General features: G+C 46.1%; 1 protein-coding gene across 1 annotated transcript in view; it reads left to right on the forward strand.

Annotated features, from left to right (window-relative positions):
* The window catches only part of RHOC (ras homolog family member C), a 35,635-nt gene that overhangs the window by 9,421 nt on the left and 5,652 nt on the right, over window positions 1–20,562 (forward strand). Inside the window, exon 2 of the mRNA XM_050954411.1 lies at window positions 19,745–19,902. Within this exon, the coding sequence (XP_050810368.1) occupies window positions 19,747–19,902 (156 nt within the window). The 5' untranslated portion in view covers window positions 19,745–19,746. The remainder of the gene's footprint in view (window positions 1–19,744; window positions 19,903–20,562) is intronic.

The following is a 20,562-nucleotide window of genomic DNA, read 5'->3' on the forward strand; positions in this document are numbered from 1 at the left end:
TTTATCTAGGTAAACATTTTGAGGCCTGATTACAGATGGAAGAGCATCAAAGTCTTTATGCTTAACCTGTCCAACCATTGCAAAAATATAGGGATAAAGTGTATGGCTACACTTAGAGCTGCATAGCGCTGCTGGGGGAGCGCTCCTGCAGCAGCGCTTTGAAGTGTGAGTGTGGTCGCAGCTCCAGCGCTGGGAGCTGCACGTACTCCACCTCCCCATGGGGATTAGCTTACAGCGCTGGGGCACTGTTTACACTGGCTCTTTGCAGTGCTGTAACTTGTTGCGCTTGGGGGGTGTTTTTTCACACCCCTGAGTGAGAAAGTTGCCGCTCTGTAAAGCGCCAGTGTAGCCAAGCCCTCAGAGGCCTCTCTGCTCCTGGAATCACGTGTTGGGAAGAGGACATTGTAACCTAAGCTGTTGATGTATCTTCTTTACCCTTTTCCATCAGCCTTTATTGCTTTGCAGGGAAACAAGCCCTTTACCAGCTCAGGAGTCTGGTTGCAGTTGGAATCAAGCAGTCTGTGACCACATAATTATTTCAGACAAAAGCAGCATGTTCTGTTAGTGGTCCCTGTATATGGTGAGCTGTACTGAAACCAGAAAGGTTTAAAACAGGGAATGTGGCTGGTATTGTGGAGGCAAAGACGTGAATTATGACGTTAGCCAGTGCTCCATAGCACCAGCTTGCCTACCACCTCTTCCACTAGTGCTTCAGGAATGACCCTACATGGAACCACGTGGACTAGTGAGTACAGGACTTCCACCCCTGGCAGCTGGTACCACGGGGATTTTAAAATAGTAAATATCAATTCAAGTGGTTTGGAATTGGCTGCCACATCAAATGGTGATTTGGTGAGGCCAGCTGGAGGGCGCCTAGGTTTTGTCTCCCTTGTGTAATCATCTGTCTCTGGTTTCCAGATTGCCTCTTTGTGAAGAGTTCAGTTGCGTGCTGCACTAGAACAGTTGTTCCCTCTGCTTTCCCAGCTCCCTTGTCTCCATGAGATACAGTACAGCTAAAAGGAGCTGGTTTCTCTCTCTTTTTTGGAGGGGGAAAGGGGGGAAAGAGTTACTGACCAAACTTACCTGAAGGGAACAATAAAAGCAGCACCTGGTCTGGTATATAAGTTTTGCCTAGTCTTGTTCCTTCAATCTCCTGACAAGAACAAGGTTTTTATTGCTGTTAGCCCTACAGAGCTGCCCCTGTTGTAGCAGAATAAACTAAATTGTTATTCAGCCTCTTACATAACTACCATCAAAAGCCTGACTCCAGGTTCCATCCTCTTGGAGACAACAGTCGCACAAACCAGGAGAAATTATAGCTTGATTTTTTCAGAGACTGGGTTGATATTGCCAACAGCCTCATCAGTGTACCTGAGCAAAGAATGCTTCTGTAGGATTGGTCCGTACAGAGCGGTATCTCGCTGCCCCTGTCAGTGACCACCCCTTAGAACAGAGGTGGGCAAACTTTTTGGCTGGAGAGCCACATCGGGTTTTGTAAATTGTATGGAGGGTCGGTCGGGCAGGGGGTCGTGGCCTAACCCCCACCTCCCATCTGTCCCCTCCCCCCGGGACTCCAGCCTTATCTCACCCCCCCTGTTCCCTGACAGCCCCTCTGGGATCCCTGCTCCATCCACATACTCCCGCTCCCTGTCCCCTGCCGCCCCATCCAACCCCTCCTCTCATTCCTGATGGCCCCCCAGGGACCCCTGCCCCATCCAACCACCCCTTCTCCCTGTCCCCTGACTGCCCCTGACACCCCATCCAAACCCCCTCTCATTCCTGACTGCCCCCTGGGACCCCTGCCCCCATTCAACTCCCTGTTCCTCCCCCGATCTCTATCCATACCCCCACCCCCTGAGCAGTCCCCCAAACTCCCTGCCCTCTATTCAACCCTCCCTGCCCCCTTACTGTGCAGCCTGGAGCACCGGTGGCTGGCGGCGCTGGAGCTGGGCCATGCCGCCGCCACCATGCAGTACAGAGCACTGGGTCAGGCCAGGCTCTGTAGCTGCGCTGCCCAGGAGCTCACAGCCCTGACGGCAGCACCCAGAGCATTGCACTGGTGGCAGAGCGAGCTAGTGAGCTGAGCCTGTGGGGGAGGGGGAACAGGAGGGGAGGGGCTGGGGGCTAGCGTACTGGGCCAGGAGCTTGGGAGCCGGGCAGGACGGTCCTGTGGCCCGTAGTTTGCCCACCTGTGCCTTAAAAGAAAGTGAAATGCTCATCCCGAAATAATGCACCTGGTTCCCTTGTGCAGTGCTGAGGCAGCGCTGCTAAGCACTTCTGTAGCAGCTGTGTGTCCATATGCGTCAAACCACATTACAGCGGTAGGTCACCACTAGGACCCTTCCTCAATCAGACATTTGGCTTGTGCCTGAACTGTTGCTTCTGACATCTCTCTAGCTTAGTCAGTGACTTTGATATAAGCACTTTAATCCTGCCTCTTTGGGCGTTTATTCTGTACTAATCACTGTGGTATTGGCCTCAGATTTTTCTGTTGCCGGATTTGCTTGGCTTGCAGCTTTCCTGCCAAGAGTAGTAGATTTGGGCCCTCTCAGCTTGCACCAGTCCTTGCTTTTCTAGACTGTTTGCAATGGCCAATAGCTCCTCAGTGCTGCCCATTGAAGTGCAAAAGATGTTGGGGCATGTCAGTCCAGTGTGCATGCTGGCTGTTTGGCAGAGATACGCTTAGGAGGCAGCCCTGAAACTAACGTGACAGATCTCTAGTAGGGAAACTCACCCAGACTCTGGTAACTTCATTCTTAAAACAGTGAAGAAAAATATGTGAATTTAGTTTTTTTTTAAATTTAAAAATCCTCCCTAAAGCTCATTGGCATTCGCCAGCCCAGCAAGATAGTGAAATGGGGAAGTAAATTGGTCCAGGATCTATTAGGGATCCATGCTTATCTCCTGGAGAAAAGTCAGCTCCTTGCATGCCAGAAAGTATTGTAGGGAGTGTTCTAATCACTGCATGGTCAGTTTAGTGCTCAGCACACTAGATGGATAGACCACCATATCATGACTGTGAATCAGCTACCTGAGTGTTGCATACTGGGAACTTTCTGACACGCTAGAAAGGCTTCCACAATATCCAAGGTGGAGATGATGGGGAAAGGTGGATCAGGCACTGACAGGTGAAATGCAAACAAAGACCATTTCATCTCAAGGAATCATCAAAGCGTTCAGACAGTCGTGTTCCATCTATAGCCAGTCTGTCAGCAGTGTCATTTCAGAAACAGTTTCTTGGGTTGCTTTACTTTGTTTTAATTGCCCCCCGCCACGCCCTCTTCTTGAGTGTTTGTCCATTGGGCTTGAGTAAAGCTGGTGGTGCTGCTCACAGAACTAGCTGAAATGGGATTGGGGCTTGCACAGTGGATATGACTTTACTGCATAAAAATAAGTATGTTTGTTTTTGGTTTTACAAAGCACTTCAGCTATCTGACTGCAAAATTCTAGTGAAGACCAGGCATTCTTTATTATGAGGTAACTAGATGAACAACATTATGCCCCCGCCCATGGCTGACATTTTGCCTAGCTAGCTAGCTACCTCACAATAAAAACTACAACGTCTGATGGCCACTAGGATTTTACAGTGGGGTAGCCGAACACGTGTGTGTTATCCCATGGTAAAAATTCATCTTTTTTTTGGCAGTGAGGACTAAGGCAGTAACTTTCTCTGCAATATTGTTAATTGCTTTGAACGTTACAAGCTAGCTAACCTTTCTTATATGACAAAGAGTTACATCTGTATGTAATAGGATTTGGGTAAGATGGTAACTAGCAGTGATTCAGGATGTTGCCCCTGCTTGGTGTCTGTGCTATTTTCTTTTAATAGTGCAACTTATTCTTGATTTGAAGATGTGAACCTCCCTACTGTAATCACTTATTCATACACTTGGATTTAAGTTCTGTCTCCTTAACAGTCATGAGTGCAGTATTATCCTGAACCTGCCAGAATCTGGGGCTTAGTTGGTACATTTGTAGTCAGGATGCAGGTACTTCAGAAATCTGTGCCCATTGAAACGGTCTGAACTTTAGAGTCTTATCATCCACACAACACGTTAGATCAAAGCTTTTATACTTAATTGGCTTGGGGAGGGGCCAGACAGAGAAGTTTTAATGGGTCTCTTCATCTCTAAATTCTGATGCTAAGATTCTGATTTTTTTTTTTCCCCTTGAAGGGTCAACACATTTCTCTACCATTTTCTCCAGCTCCCACAGTGGCAACTGGATGAAAGATGTATTCTTTTACCAAATAAATTCCTCATTTCCGATCTGGTAGGAGTTTCAGTCTTGAGTCATTAAACCCAAGGGGGATTTATATTATAATAGCTATGATAGAATTGTTGCTATTTTTTGCAGCGATGACTTCAGTTTGTTGTAGCTGCTTGGAGCATAGAACAGTGCTGCTGTGTTCCTAGTTCGCAATCTCTCATCAAACTGGGGGAGATGAGCAATCCTCCAGCACCAGTACTAGCAACAGTGGGAGCATTAGTGTAGATTAGACACCGATGTTCTTACCAACGTGTTGGCTGTACCTGCCCAGACCAGCATAGAGAAAACTGCACCAGGGAGAGAATGGCCTAAAATTCACTTTGTGGATAGTTACGATGATGAAAGTTGGCATCTGAGTCAGAGTTTGGGCACAACCCATCAGAACAAACATAACATAGGATATAGGAAAGACCTTTCAAAAGCCTACTTAGACATTTCTGACTACTCACCTCTTTTTGTGGGAGGGAAGGTATCTTCACAACTGAGACCTCTTCTTAAACCTGGCATCCTTTCTTCTGTAGTTCAGTCCTCTTTGCTTAAATTCTCAGTTTGGAAAAGAGAAGAAAGGAGGGATAATTTGTGAAATGTTAAAATAGGTTGGCGTACCCGAGCCCACTTATCCACTGACACTTTAAAAACCCTTGCGCCTCAATCTGGGTCTATGCCGGTTATGCGATATGTATGTATCTCTTCATCCTTGCAAACGATATCTGTAATCCCCCATAACCCAAGCGTGACCCCAGATGTACAGTACCTTCCCTCTCAACCTGTGTATATTTCATTTCAAACATTTACTTTGATAAGGATAGCAATTTTGTCTTTCATACTCCCCTCTAATGTTCATGGGAGTTGAATCTGAGATGACAGAGACCCCCATAAAGAAGACTCAGAAATCACCAGTCACAACTTGAAGCCTCTTGAATGAGTCTGCTTTTTATGAAAAGCTGAATTACCCAGTGACACACCCCTTTAAAGGATGTCAGGTTGGACACCCAAAATCTGCTAGTTCCTCTTGAAAACATTGGTTGTAGAGACTTTCCATGTCTGATGTTGATGCCCTTTAATCATTCAGATTCTCTGCTGGCAACTGTAAACTAACCTACTGAAATTTTCTCCATGATTTCCTCTGTGAACTTCTTGTGATCTAGAGACTGTTATCTCAAACACAAATAAAGCCTTTTGCATTATGCATCTGATACTCCCCAGGAAGGACATTGTAATCTTGAGTGACACAAACACTGCCTGAAAAGATAAGCTAATCTCCTTATGAAAAGAATACCGGCTGGTATTTTATGAATGTTGATGGCAGATCCTAAGGGATGTGTGTCTGTGACTTTAAAGTAAGCCTCCAAAAATAAGTCGGAAAAGAAGATGAATGCACTCAGGGTAAAGCTAAAGGGGGAAATATTGGAAGGCAAAATAAATGTTATTGTAGGTGTCTTCATTTGAATTATGCACTTGGGGAGACCTAAAGAGATGTAGCCTTTGCACAAGTGAATATCTCAAACTTATTTCACCAGAAATATTTAATCAGGTGTTAATCATGCCTGCCTGTTTGAGTTAAAATAGATTCTACTAAGCTTTTGACTTGTTATGAGCAAAACTAGAGGGACATGGGTTGGTGGCTTTACAGAGATGAAGATGCATAAAAGCAAACATTGAGTTAGTATCTGTCAATGGTCAGTGCCATTTTCCATTTGGATGACAGCAAAATATCTACACTAACTGCATGTATGATGTTGTTATAAAGAGTTGCAGAAGAAATGGACCTATGACATGTATTTCTTCTCATGGAATTATAATGGCTGAGTGGGATCTCTATCCAGTTGGTCACAAGGTCTCTGACGCTAGCTTGCATTTAGTATCTTGGAATCTCTGCTCGAGGGACTATTTCTGGCTGCTACCCTTCCTTGTGAATATTTGTGAGTCTCAACTCTGTGTTCAAATTATGGGTGGGGTAGAACAGTTTATTGGGTGGATGAGTCATGGATCTGTCTTGTGACTGCTCAACCTCAGGCAGGTTTCAGGCAGCTGCATGGAGAACATGGGACAGGAGATACTCCAGGTCAGGGAGGGGAGTTTGTATCTTTCTCTGTAAGATCAAGGCTTCTGTGGTAGCATTTGGGAAGAGAGGAAGAAAGAATGGGACAAGGGCGGCGTATGGAGAAGCTGCCTTTTGGCCTGATGACCCCCACAATTTTGGGAGTGTCTTGAATTCCTCCACCTCTGAATATTGTAAGGGGCTGTTCATAAATTATGTAACACAGAATCGTGTTATGTAATTTATGGACAGTCTGTAAAGTGCAAGGCAACAATCTGAGCTCCTGGCTATTCTGGAATGAGCCTGGCCACTTCTAAATACATCTGGTTAGAACACTGTCTTATTTTCAGCAGCATTAATGCTTAGCCAGGAGAGTAAGGAAGTGGCAGGGAAAAGGAGATGGAGTTGTATCACAGCTAGAGATAAGCGAAGAAGAATTGAAGGCAGGTTTTTGGTTCTTGTTTGGTTTGAACGGAAACTGAATTTTTCAGGATTTTCTTTCTAAAATGAAAGAAAAAAGCATTCGGGTCAAATGCAACATTTTGAATGTTAATTTCAAAACAGCATTTTCTAAACAAAATGTCTAATGTCTGAATTTTTTAAAGGTGTGGGTTTGGTGCTTTTGTTTTGTTTTGTTTGTTGCCAAAACTATTCATTGAACTTGACCTGATTCACAAATAGTTTTGGTGTCCCAAATAATATATTATTTGCCAAAAAGTCTTTGCCTTGCTCCAATCGTGGCTGATATTGCTCTTCCATGTTAGCTGCACACTGCTGGCTGGATTTGCTTTTACTGAATATTCGGATACTAATATTTAAACTGTATTGTTAAATTTATTAACCTTAATTTGGGATATTGCAGATTATGTACCAGATGTACTTTATGACTTTTTAAACCAAACTCTGTACTTTTGGGTAATTTAAGCATTCTACCCAGATGTATAGAAACCCTGTTATTTGTGTATTAGATAGTTTTAAGATCAGCTTTGAAAGAAATCCTACTGGGCTTTGTGCTGGCTAAGGCATTCCTTGCCTTTCTTTTCCTGTCTTTTGGGAATATGTCATTTGTCTTCCTGAACTTCCTCCTTTCATCACCCTGCAGACTGGCCCTTCCCAAAAACATCAGGGCTCCCTCACAACCCCTGTCCCCTTCAGCTAAAGGCTTTCAGATACAGAATAACAGAGATAAGGTGGAAAGTGGGATTAGTGGTGGGCAAAGAACTCTTGTGTCCCAAGGCGCATACGGTAAGTGGCCCTAGGTTTACCTTGTCCTATCTCATGAAGCTATGGCATGATGCCTGCATAGCAGAGCTGCTGCTTGTGGTAGATAAAGATGGACTAACATGTAGGTGACCATATCCCAGCAGATGAAGGAATGTGTGTCCCCCACAAGCTTTATGTAGAGATGTGGGCATTAGAGCTTATTGTACTTTTTATCTTTGTCTGTAACGCCAGCATCTTGCATTTTCATGAGTTAAACTTGGGACCTGGATCTATTAACCTTTGCATAAGCCTTGGTGTCAGATCAGTTTGTCAGAGGGAGCCCTGTTCTGTAGCAGTTAGAAACTCCTGAACATGTCCAGGAACAGCTCCTGCCAACTGACACAGCCAACCTACGTGTGTCTCTTGACCACACATTGCCCTGAAAGATGCCATCTACAGGTCTGCCCAGCCTTGGGCTTGGTGTTCTGTAAGTTCAGTAATATGCTTGCAGGGACAGTATCCTAAACAAGGAGAGTGTCTGCTGGGCATGAGTACCTTGTGGGGCAGGAATCACAGATCAGATGGGATCCCTGGTGTCCCTGGACCACCAGCTAGGAATCTGTTCCCTCTGCTTCTGAAGGGTCACCCCAGTAGTGCAGCCAGGAGGGATTGGCAGCACAGTCAAGGAGCAGGCTGGCCTGTAGCTGGGGCAGGGGCGAGGGCCCTCATTGGACTGTTGCATATGGTGCTAAGGGAGGGAGATGCTCCCAGACCGAGGAAGAGGGAGCCAGCCTAGGAGGACTTCCCCTTCAAACTCAAGGCCTAGAATGACCAGATGTCCCAATTTTATAGGGACAATCCCGATTTTTGGGTCTTTTTTTCTTATATAGGATCCTATTACCCCCAACCCCCTGTCTCGATTTTTCACATTTGCTGTCTGGTCACCCTACCAGGCCCTTAGAGTAACTCAGAAACAATGGGCCCTTTTTGGAGTTGACTAAGTAATGTTGCAGCCTCAAAATCTGGCAAGTAATCCTGCAAAGCTCTGGGCCTAGAAGTGGTGATGCTGCAGCTGTTAATGATGACTAGTGCTGTGATTTGAAGTGAGCTCAGCATACTGAAGCCTGAGTGGGTGGGGATTTGCCCTTGCAAGTTGCATCATTCAGCTGATGATTGCTTGCAGCTATTTTTAGTTCTTAAGCTTTCCTCATGGAATGTCACCTTGCACCTAATGTCAGCTTGTCAGGGGTCCATGTTAGCCACTGCCAGGTTAATGGCCCAGTGTGGCCACATAGTTTGGATATATGGGTCTAAAGTGTCTGTCTACTCACTGTCTTCCCCCAAAATATAAAATATTGCAACTCCTTTGCAAAATTCCTGATGCCTGATGAGGTTTCCCACTTGCTGTTCTAGCATGGGATGCCCTTAATATTCTAAATATCTCCATCTTAAATCTACCACGCAGCTTATAAAAAAGCCACTGTTCATGTAGGGCTGCACAAAAGCAAGCTTGTGCCAAAGATTTACTAGCTGAGTAGTGGTGATCCACTCATAAGAGCTATTTCCAGGTTTGGGCAGAAATCCTCTGGGATTCAATCACCAAACAAAGAAACCCCCAGAATCCTTTCTGATTTTGTGTGTGTGTATGTCTGTAGTAAGGATCATGGAGTGCAATTTAAGTGTGTTAATTAGGAGAAGTGCAAGTTAGTTGAGGAAACAAAGGCTGCTTGTTGATGTTGCGGAACATTGGGGTGCACGGGGATGTAATTTCTGTGGGGAGTGGAAGCCGAGACTTCCTTGTTTTATTCCTGGCACTGTCATTGGACAAATCCGTGCAGAATGCTAGATAGGTTCACCTGGGTATATCTCACCCAGTCAGTTGCAGAGTCCTCGGTCATTAGTGCACCTCAGATCTCTGTTATCTACCTATGGCACACAGCAATGTGGTGTCCTGGGGGTTGTCACACTTCAGTCTAATCCAGGTTGCTGGGCTCAGTGCAGGAGTAACTGGTAGGGGTTTAGTGGCTTGTGATGTGCAGGAGGTCAGACAGATGATTTGGATGTCTCTTTTGGCCTTAAACTCCTGATACTTATCTACTTCCCATTATGTGTTTAAGGGGGATTAATGTAATGCTTAATTGTTAAAGAGCTTCAGACCTTTTGATGAGAGGCAATGCATATGTGCAAAGGATTGTTGTCAATACAATTGCTGGGACTGTACTAACAATTGTTGACAAAAGGTATCAGGAAACTTGGGTTAAGGGTAGTCAAGTAAAATCTTAGTGTGTTGTGTAAAACTGGCCTCGTGCTAAAAAGTTAACCAGTAACTACTGCAGAGTTACCTTCAGTTTTAATATTACTCTTCCTCTTCTCTGCTTTTAATTGGATTTAAATTCATTTTAAAGTCCTGAATTTCTCCTGGGTTAGTTGTTAAATTGAGTCCTTCATTTTAACCCTACCCATCTGGTAAATTCCAGGTTAGCTTTTATTACTAGCTCTCTGGCAATAACAGGCACTGTGCTGGAAACACTCCTTATGTTATGATAGGACTGCTGTGCCTACTGAGCTGTTAAGTTCTGGGGCTACTACAAGACATGGCCTTACCCTGATAAAAGGTCTCCACACTCCCCTTCACGCCAGAAATGTTTGTAGACAGATTTTAGTGTGCTGTTCAGGGCTATGAAAGCTGGACCACTGCCCTTGATTTATAGAGGTGACTTGTAAAGTGAATGCAGGGCTGCTGCCTTTGTGCATGGCGGAGCTTTGGGATAGCCTCTGCCATGGGATTCTTTCCCAGATCCTTTGTAGAAGGAGCTAGAGCAGAACTAAATATGCAGATAAGAAGCACAATCTTCAGCTTGCTTTTGAAATGCAAGTCAGCCTCTGAATTTCATTTCTTAATCCTTCGCTTCCAGCTAATTATGATGCAGCCTTAATCGTGTTTGGTCCTTTATTTCCTTTAATGTAAGAGCTGGATGCATGTGTAATCATCCTGGGAGCAGACTGTGTTCTCTAACAGTAGCTTTTCATTCTGTTAACCCTCGCATACGAATGTGTTGTTTAAATATAATACTTGTTACCAGCCAGGGATCCAGACTGTTACTAATCTGGGCATTTGTGGTTTAGTGAGCTCATTTGGGAATGAGAGTCCTTCCTAGGTGAATTTCCTGGGTTAGTGCGACCCTGAGTTTTCATATGTTCTGTTCTTGTTCTTTTTGCCCAAGGAAATGAGGGTCCACAATGAGCAAGAACAGTAACTTACTGCAGCAACTGTCTGACTTCTGTTCACTGTACAGACTAAAAGCAGCATGGCAAACCTGACTTCACTTCCTGTTTTACCTGCAGTCAGTTTTCTCTCTGGTCAGATATAGAATTTTTTTAAATAATTGACGCTGATGAATGGTTTGTGTGGACACCTTGCTGTGAGTCTTCTGGAATTGCAGGGCCTGACGGCCTGTCTATCCTGAGGACCAGTTGAGACCACTACCATAGACATAGTGCACCGATGTCGCACAAGGCTTGCACAAAGGTAAGCGGAAGTGACTTTCTGCACCAATGTAGCCATGCCAAAGCAAGAATCCCTAGTATGGAGAGCCAGCCACTTTGCCCGGCCTGCTGTGCATCATTGTCACAAAATTGCCTGAGATTAAGAAGCTTTATGGGGAGGGAAGAAGATTAGCAATGTTCTCTTCAGTGTGGGTGTCAGTGCCCACTCAGGAGAATGGGGGAACATCTTTGCTTTTTGTCTTTTGCGTGCTGCTCCTCTTGTCCTGTCCTGGAATTTAGTTTGATGACGTGACAAAGTTTTGCTATTTGGGCACAATGCAACTGCACTTTCCAGCCCTGCTTGTAAAGCTCGGCACTGGGAATGGGACTGTTCCCTACAAACACAGTTAGAGCTCACACAATGCATTATTCGTTCACACGCTGGCCCAGTCTGTTTGCAAAAGTTTGTCTGGAAAGTTACATTTTTGCAGATCTAAATTAGACTGCCTTAGGCCTTTGAGGGGAAGCCTGGGAGGGCTCTGAGCACTTTCAACTTGTCTTTGTCTGAAGGTTGGAGTTTTAGCAATTCCTATTTTAATCTGTCTTGGCCCAATAACCTGTTAAGTGAGAGACAAATGAGTAGAGATCACACTGAGCTGGAGATTTCCGCTCATTTTTATCACTGATGACAGGCATGTAAAAGCTGACCTAATCAAAGGTGCTTTGTCCCCAATTCAGATTAAACAGGTCAGTGTGAGAGCAAAGTCCTCTTGCATTAGTGCTAGAGAGCACAGTACCACTAACTTGTTCCTTTCTCTGCTTAAAAAGCTTCCTACTCCTAGGACTTGTCTATACTAGAAAGTTGCATCTCTTGATCTATACAGGCCTAGTTAAAGTGGTACACCCCCCTAGTTTATTTGCAGTTATTCTGGTATAGATATATCCCATAATGGTTTAAGACACCCTGGTGCTGGTATAACTGTATCCACACCACGGGTTAGTGCTGGTATAACTATTTAGGATTTAAAAAAAAATCACACCCCTAACAGAAATGGTCTCGCAGTACAAAACCTGTGGAGACTAGGCCTTGGAATCTTAGGGTATGTCCACATTAGAAACTTCAAAGCGCTGCCATGGGAACGCTCCCACAGCAGCGCTTCGAAGTGCGAGTGTAATTGCCGTGAGCGCTGGGAGAGAGCTCTCCCAGCACTCGCTCCTGGTAATCCACCTCCACGAGGGGATTAGCTCCGAGCCTGTCTGCACTAGCGCTTTAAAGCGCTCAGACTTGCTGCACCCCCGTGAGCCAGCAAGTTAGAGCGCTATAAAATGTAAGTGTAGACACGCCCTTATTTTTAAAGGGACTGGACAGTTATTGCTCTTTGAGGTGATTTGTGTTTAAATTCAACCCTGCAAAGTTCTGGCTGAGCAACCAACTTCCTTTGTGTTAGGGCATGTCTATACTTGCCATTTAAAGTGGGAAAAGTCCCTTTTTTGCAAAAAAATGCCGTGAGAGCGTCTACGCTTGCCATTGACTTGTTGCTGTGAAACTTAGAAGTTTCACTGCAAAAAGAAAACTACCTCCGCGAGAGGCGTACAGCTCTTACCGGTGATGCTTTTGCAGCAATGTGCAAGTGAAGACACGTTCTTCCTGTTTACGCAGCTTTTAGCCTCCGGAGGATATCCCACAGTGCCTAGGTGACCGCTCTGGCCAGCAGCTCAGCTGCTCTGACGCCTGGTAAACAGACATCCACTCCTCGCCCTGTAAAGCCCCTGGAACTTTGAAACTCCCCTTCCTGTTTTCTTGGCAAGTGCTCACTTATCTGGCCAGGTGACAATGGCTGCTCCACAGGATCCCCTGCTTGGAGCAACGCTGAGCTACTGGAGCTGATCAGTGTTTGGGGAGAGGCAGCTGTGCGGGGACCCGATGCCCCACGATCACATCCCCCTCTTCCCATAAGACCTATTCTCAAAATGCAGAGAGATGCACTGTGGGATAGCTGCCCTCAGTGCACTGCTCTCACCTGCAAATGTGATCACTCTGACTCCTATGGAAGTAAGTGAGAACACAAACCAGCGTTTTTCTTTCACTGGTTCCCTATCACTATTGAAACTGACAGCGCAAAATCTCTGCAAGTGTAGACATAGTCTTAGAGAGGTGAGTGAAATATTACTACTGTTTCTTCCCACGGCATGGTGAAAGTCGGGGAAATCTTCATTTGCACCTACGTTGGTAAACTTTTGTGAACATTTTGCTACTCGGTTTTAAATTATTCCTGTGAGTTGAAGGAATCTGTTTTCGTTTTAACTGGGCCACGAACCTGCGTAAAGACAAATCCACATGCCTCTGTCCACGTCATACACTGTACTTCCCCTCTCTGTTTGCTTCCGGGAGAAGGATACAATGTGAGCACAGCCTGGGAGCCAGGAACCTCAAGTTCTAATCCTGGTTCTGACAAAGATTTCCAGTATAGCTTTAGGTAAGCTACTCTCAGTTCCTGTTAACCTGTCTGTGAAATGAGTCTAAGGCCTGGTATAGACACACGTTCTTGTACTGGTGTAACTATTTCTGTAGCTATACCAGTGTGACCCCATGGTGTGGACACACTTATACTGCTATAAAAGTGCCTTATATTGTTTTCTATCTATTGTGCCATGCCGCTTAAAAGGGGGGGGGTGGGAGGTGGGCACGTGTGTTGCTTCACCAAAGCAGGGGAAAATCATCTTTAAAAAGGAAAAATGGCTTGTAGTCTACACCACCGAACAAGGTGCACAAATATGGAAGCACCTCTTTAAATGGGACTGTCCTTGAGGAACCTCATGCTATCTTACAAATAAAAGGTGCAGGAAATTGTCTGCCTTTACTCTTATTGACCTGCAGAACACATCTTTGCAAGGGGAGGGAGAAAGAGCCCCATGCACAGGGCAGGTGTTACTTGGTGAAGTAGAAACGCTGATAGAAAGCCCAGGAATGATGAATTGTCTCCAAGAGGGACTTTGGTATTTTGAAAAATTGTCTTATTACCTTGCAGGGAAAAAATCAAATTAAGCTGTGAAGGTGGCATGCCTGGCTTCATAGAAAAAAGCAAAACCCTGCCTCCTGCAGGAGCCGCATAGAAAGCTTGTGGCTGTTGTGCTTACAAAATTTTTGTAGGTTAATCCCTTGGGAGCAGCCTTATCTTGGCAGGTATGCAGAAGTCAATGTTTGACTTCAGGCTACAGTGCTCAGAATGGTCAGGGCTGGTGCTGCTTTGAAAGGCTGTGGCTCTGTCCTCCCCACCCTGTGTAGTGAATTGTAATTAATAAGGGATTAGACAGTGAGCTATCACTGAAGTCCTGACCCAGGCCTTTTATGGGCACAGGGAATTTGATAATGTTACGCAGATTATAAAAGAATGGGTCAGACACTTAGGATCAAAGAATCCTGTAAATCGGAGATGGTAAAGAACTGTTAGATCATAGTACGTTTCCCAGCCAAGGCATGTTTGTTCCCTCCAGTATTTATTTTCTGTTTCTTTGTTCAACCTAGTTTTAAGCTACCTAGTTCTTGTTTCACAGGAGGCATTCAGTGCCTGATCACGGAGCCCTCTGTGGCTCAGTTATGATTACCATGTTGTGAGACTCAAGGACATGAAGTCATAATTCCTTTTAAAAAATCCTGTCCCTTTTTTAAGTTGAGCCTGAAAATAGAAGGGCTATTTTATCGAGGGATTTCAGTACTCTTTGCTGAGTGCAGTTTGGCAGCACTGCCTAGTCTCCATACCAGGGCTAAGTCAAACAGTGATTGTGTGGCAAACGATGCGTTGTTGTGGACACTGGGTAAAATGATGCCAGATGTGCTCTGAGTGGGGTGCCCTGTGCCAGGAGTGCAGCTGGCACTTACACACACACAGACCTCTGTTTCCTTTTGTCTGAACACTTTTGCACATGGATCTTAAGTACTGACAAATATGCCAGGCAACAGGCCCAAAAAAGCAGTCTCTGCTCCAAAGACCTTACAGCCAAAGAACAAACCCAAGGAGTGTGTAACTTGGAGGGGATCGAGTTGTTTTTTTCATGGGCGGGTGTTGTGAAAGAATCCTGGAGGGATTTGAATGAAGAGGGTAGTGGCTGATGAAATGGATTTGTAAGGCCTTTTCCATGCACAAGGAAGCACAAAATGACAGAAACAGCCAGAGTGGGAGCACAGTTTACATCCTAGTCTGGACAAGGCCCCAGAGATATTCAGGCATGATGACAGCACAGTAACATGTTTGAAAAGTCTTAGTCTAGACAAGGCTCCAGCCTTTAAAGTGGGCTGGATTGATTGAGCTAAAGGGTAGGTTCCTTGCTAGCATTGCAGTTGTCCACAAATGGCCTGAAAGCAGCCCTACGTAAGTAACACTCCTTTCACACTCTGCGGGTTTTCTGCATCCTGCAGACTGGGAATATGGTGCAGGAAACACATCAAGCGAGGCTGGGTGTCCTCTGAAAACTCTGGTCTAGGAGCTTATTAGACCCCTAAATGTGTCTGTATCTGGAGATTGTCAGCTAATTCTGGGAATATCAGCTGGTTTTTGTGTGAATTAACTCCTTCCCCCACCTTCCAGCAGCTTGTACAGCTGATTGGTGGGCATTCCTCAAGTGTAAATGCTTATTCATGTTGCGTCCTGAGTTATTACATCATGGCACTGCAGGCTCATTTTGTGGTAACTGAAATAATTACTGCTTAGTAAGGATGGGTCTGTGATGTGGTGACATTTATGTGATTAGCTAATCACACATTTGTTTTGAAAGGCAGCCCATTCATGTGTTCCAAGCAAGTTTTTAGTGGGAGGTGAGAAACACAATCTCATAGTGGAAGGCAATTAATTACCTTTGTTTTTTTGTTGTGGGGGAGGGGGAAGAGAATAAGTTGCTCATCATATTAAAATGGATTCAGCTTGTTGAACCCTTTCTCCACTATGCAACAGATAATAGGCGTTTTGTGTGACAAGTTCTCGTGAGTGCAAAAAGATGCAAAACAGACAGGGTCTCTGAGTGATAGTGACTTGACATGACATGCATATGCAGATGCCACAATATGAGCAGAACGTACTGTTTCTATTCACTTCAAACCCTTTGGGTAGGTAACAAGGCACCAGGTCAAACCTCTAGCCTCAAAATTTACGAAGGGTATGTCTACACTTAAACTGCTGTGGCAGCACTTGTGTAATATGCACCAGAGACGCTGGGGTTCTCCCATCTGCATAGTCAGTCTGCCTTCCCGAGAGGCGGTAGCTAGGTCGGCAGAAGAATTCTGCCATTGATTTACACCGGGGGGGGCGTGTGTGAGGTCAGCGTAACTACACGTGGATTTTTCACACGGCTGAGAGATGTAGCGATGTCAATGTAAGTTCTCGGTATAAACCAGCCCTTCAGTCTGAGACTGTGAGCTCTTGTGCACAGGGATCTTGTTGTTTTAATATGGTGGCACAGGATCTACTGCACTGGGGCCTGATCTTGAGTGGTATCTCTAGACAGACTGGTGTGAGAGATTGCTCTGGAATGTGCTTTGGATATTTCTGAGTATTAAGGGTACTAGAGCAAGTGTTTTCAGCTCCCCAGGTTGTTGCCATTACAGGGGTAGGCACGAACCGTGTATAAATCCTTACGGAGCCTTATGTAACTGTGAAGTTTGTGGGGGAACCGGAGCTGGGGATGGGTGCTCATTGTCATTATACAAATCCAGATAAGGGGGTGCAAAATTGAGCCACAGACTGGGGCAGCTGGTGAAAATAGATGGCCTGGTGCAGTTTTGAATTTCAAGGCAAACAGCAGTCACGCTTATGGGGTCTACAGATTGGAACCTCCTCTCCCTGGAACTCCAGGAGGGGTTTCCTAGCCCTTGCAAGCCTCTCCTCTCCAGCTAATGCAAGGGTTGCTGTCTAGGCAGAGAGCAAAGTCACCTCCCAGGAACGTTGCACAGTATTTCCCTTCAGAATAGTAGTATTAGGTGCCCAGCTCTGCACTGTTGACTTGCTCTCTCAAGTAGCCGCAGCTACCTGTACATCTCTAACAGACTTCTCCAAGGTGCTCTGCTTTCCACCTAACTTTAATAATCCACCTGCTTTCATTGCCACTTGTGCCCATTACTGCTCAGGGCCCCGTGTCCAGTTCTTCACAGGGGCATAGCTGTCCCCCTTGCTAGCAAGCTGGGTAGACTCAACAAGAATTGAATGGAGATAAAGAATGAATTACCCAGTCACGTTTGGAAAACAGGAAGGGGGGAGGTGTGCTCCAGGCCAGCAAGGTGTGGTGTGGGGGGAGCTTTCAGTCTCACTGTCCAGATTATACCTGTGCAAAGAAAGAGTTTGTCTCTTGAATTGTCGCCGTGGCACTTTTCTCATGCATTACTTTCACTCAGTGCTTATCTACACTTGAAATGCTACAACATGCGGGTAATACACCCCCTGGAGAGGCTCATTCCACCGTTAACTCAGCTTAACTTTACACCCCAAGCATGGTAGTTTTCACACCCCTGGGTGACCTAACTTTTAGTGTAGATCAGGCCTCAGTAGAGGACAATAAAACTGGAACTTTATCTCTGCCTCTTGCTTAGCCCTTCCTTGTCTTGAGTGGCTGTCTCCTGGATTGCTAATTCTGGGTGTAAAGGTGAGACTGGAAAACTGTTCCAGGAATAAAACCTCCCCTTATCACCCAGCGCTGACCTGTTTCCTCTGCCTGCACTGCAGATGTAGTCACTTGCCATTTCTTTGGCACTCTGTTTGCTGCTGGGTAGGCACTGAACCTAATTTTAAGAGTTGGAATTCTTGGAGTCCTCAGTATTGAGCAGGAACCAGCTGATTTGTATTGGAAGGGATATCGGAGATTCCATCTAAACTGGTCCAGTCCTGACTATGGGTATGGCTACACTTACAGCTGTACAGCGCTGGGAGTTACAGCTGTCTTCGTACAGCTGTGTAGGGAAAGCGCTGCAGTGTGGCCACACTGACAGCTACTAGCGCTGCAGTGTGGCCACTTTTGCAGCATTTGCAGCGCTGTTGGGAGTGGTGCATTACAGGCAGCTATCCCAGCATTCAAGTGGCTGCGACATGCTTTTCAAAAGAGGGGGGTGGGATGGAGCGTGACAGGGAGCGTGGGGGAGACAGAGAGTGGATTTTTGGAGCTGACAGTGTGTCAGCTCCCTGCCTTGCAAGTTCTAAGGACTGGAAGATACACCGCATCAACCTTCAATCATTTTAAAAGTTTCGACCCCTTCCCCCACCTCTCTTATTCACTAAATGCAAATAGCCTTCAGACCAGATAAGCAACTGCTCCAAAACTGACTCCCCCCTCCTCCCCCGCCGTGTTGCTTCTCTTCTCAAGCAAACTGTGAACATTCCAAAGGAATCCCCCTGCCTGCCTGTGCTCGAGCAAACGAGCTGTGTTTGTTTTTTAGATAAGCAGCTCCGGCAGCCTGGAGTTCACAACAAAACAGCAGAGTGGCTGAACAGGCATTCTGGGATACCTCCGAATACCTCGGAGGCCAATTACAGCCCTTTTGGTGGCCACACTTGTGGAGCAGCGCTGCATCACCAGCGCTGCAATCCTTATACCCCAAGCAGAACAGGAGTACAGCCAACGCTGCAGCCAGAGTGACGCAGCGCTGTATGTGCCTTGCAAGTGTGGACGGTGAGTAAGTTGCAACGCTGTAAACCCACCACCAGCGCTGCAACTTTCCAGTGTAGCCAAGTCCTATGCCTCATGTTCCCTGCCTCTTGTGCACGTGGGAATCTTTGTTCATGATGGGGGAGGCGGGTAGTTTACTGAGCAGTACTCAGCAGGTTCCCTTACAGGAGTTCAGAGCAATGCTGATGTTGATTTCAGTGGAGTTACACCAGCAGGGACTTGACCAATCGTATTCAGCTTTTGCTTTCTTACCCTGTAGAGCTCATGTTTGCTGCACCCTCCTGGCAAATGGAAGCAGTTCATAACTTCACTCTTTTACTTGAAGGTCTTTTAAATCAAGACTAGTTTTAAAAGCTGGTCGGGTTTTATCTCCTTACTTCACTAATCCCTTTCTCTAATTATATTACTGACATTGCGAAAAGAGGCAGAAAGATTACGTGCGCCAGAGTGTAGCCAGGAAGTTGCATTTTAAAAACCAGTGAACTGTCTGTTCTATAAATCTGAACAATCAATAAAAAAAGAACATCCCAGTCTCTGGGCTCTTTCATGTGAATGTCTATAAAATCCACAGTGTACCCAGAATTCATAATGGGACACTAGCAATAAGCTGCTTTGCCTAGCCTGATAATTTGTACCCTGAAAACTCGAGACCCACTGCTCTAACCCTTACTGATGCTCAGAAGGATCCAAACCATGTTTAAAAAGCAGCGACGTGGATACATGCAATGCTGGGAATGCTCAGGCTCGTTGCAGGTGTCCTGTACAGTGCATTAACTTGCTTACCAGAATTTGGCTAGGCCCCTGGGCTCACTTCTGACTAGCAGTGACATGTGCCATAAGGACTTCTGCAGGTGGTGGGGCAAAGTAACCTCTCTTACGTGTCATGGGGGAGAAGGGATCTGCAGTGCACCCTCCTCCCCCAAACCAGCCCCAACACTGACTTCTGGCATTGGTGTGGAGCCCAAGCCTTGGTGCTGCACTTATGGGCCTGTGGATGCTTGGCCCATAAGAGGGCAGCACAAAATGAGCAAGATACACGGTACTGTTGGCCTTCCTGTGGGTCGTGACTCACCCGCAGCCTTGCTCTTGTCTCTGCAGCAATGGCAGCCATCAGAAAGAAGCTGGTGATTGTGGGAGATGGCGCCTGCGGGAAGACCTGCCTGCTGATCGTGTTCAGCAAGGACCAGTTCCCTGAGGTCTACGTGCCGACAGTCTTTGAGAACTACATCGCTGATATCGAAGTAGATGGAAAGCAGGTAACTTTCCTGGGCGGGGGGGTCCTAGCGCCTGTATTCCCAAGCCATGGACAATCTCTGCATGAGGGACCGTGCGCTCGGCAGATCCGCTCACGTCCCCTCTGGAATGTTTGTTGTGTATGCTCTTCCCCTCTGTCCCCCGCTTCCTGCCAAGCCCTCTGTCGTGACTGAACTCCTCTCCCTGTCCTCATGCTTCGACCATGGTAGCCTGGCTCTTCAGGCCTTGTACCAGGCATTGCTGTTGAGAGTATTCAACGTCTCGGCCATTGACCATTTTTCTCCAGTACCTCCAAGAGGAGGAAAGGCCTTTCAGCGGGGGAAGGAAAAGAGACGCAAAGGCCAACAGGCTGCTTCCAGCAATGCTCTCCTGTGCTGTGAATTGCAACCCAGCATGCAGTGGCAAGCTCAGCAGGGTGCCTGTCCCTCTCAGGGATTGCTGGAGCCCCTGACATGTAAGCAGAAGACTCAATGACACACTCTCTGATTAGGAGAATCCTCCAAAGGAGACCATGTTCCCCACCTTCCCTAACCCAGACACCCGTAGCATCCCAGTCAGGCTGGCTATGGAGAAGCATTGCTTCTTTTAGAGTAGACTTGGCTTTCCAGGCTGTTTTGCAGCTGGTGATATAGTGCAGTGGGGTTCTTGGAGGTATTGCTGTA

Source organism: Gopherus flavomarginatus, chromosome 5, assembly GCF_025201925.1.
Source record: "Gopherus flavomarginatus isolate rGopFla2 chromosome 5, rGopFla2.mat.asm, whole genome shotgun sequence".
Classification (NCBI taxonomy): domain Eukaryota; kingdom Metazoa; phylum Chordata; order Testudines; family Testudinidae; genus Gopherus; species Gopherus flavomarginatus.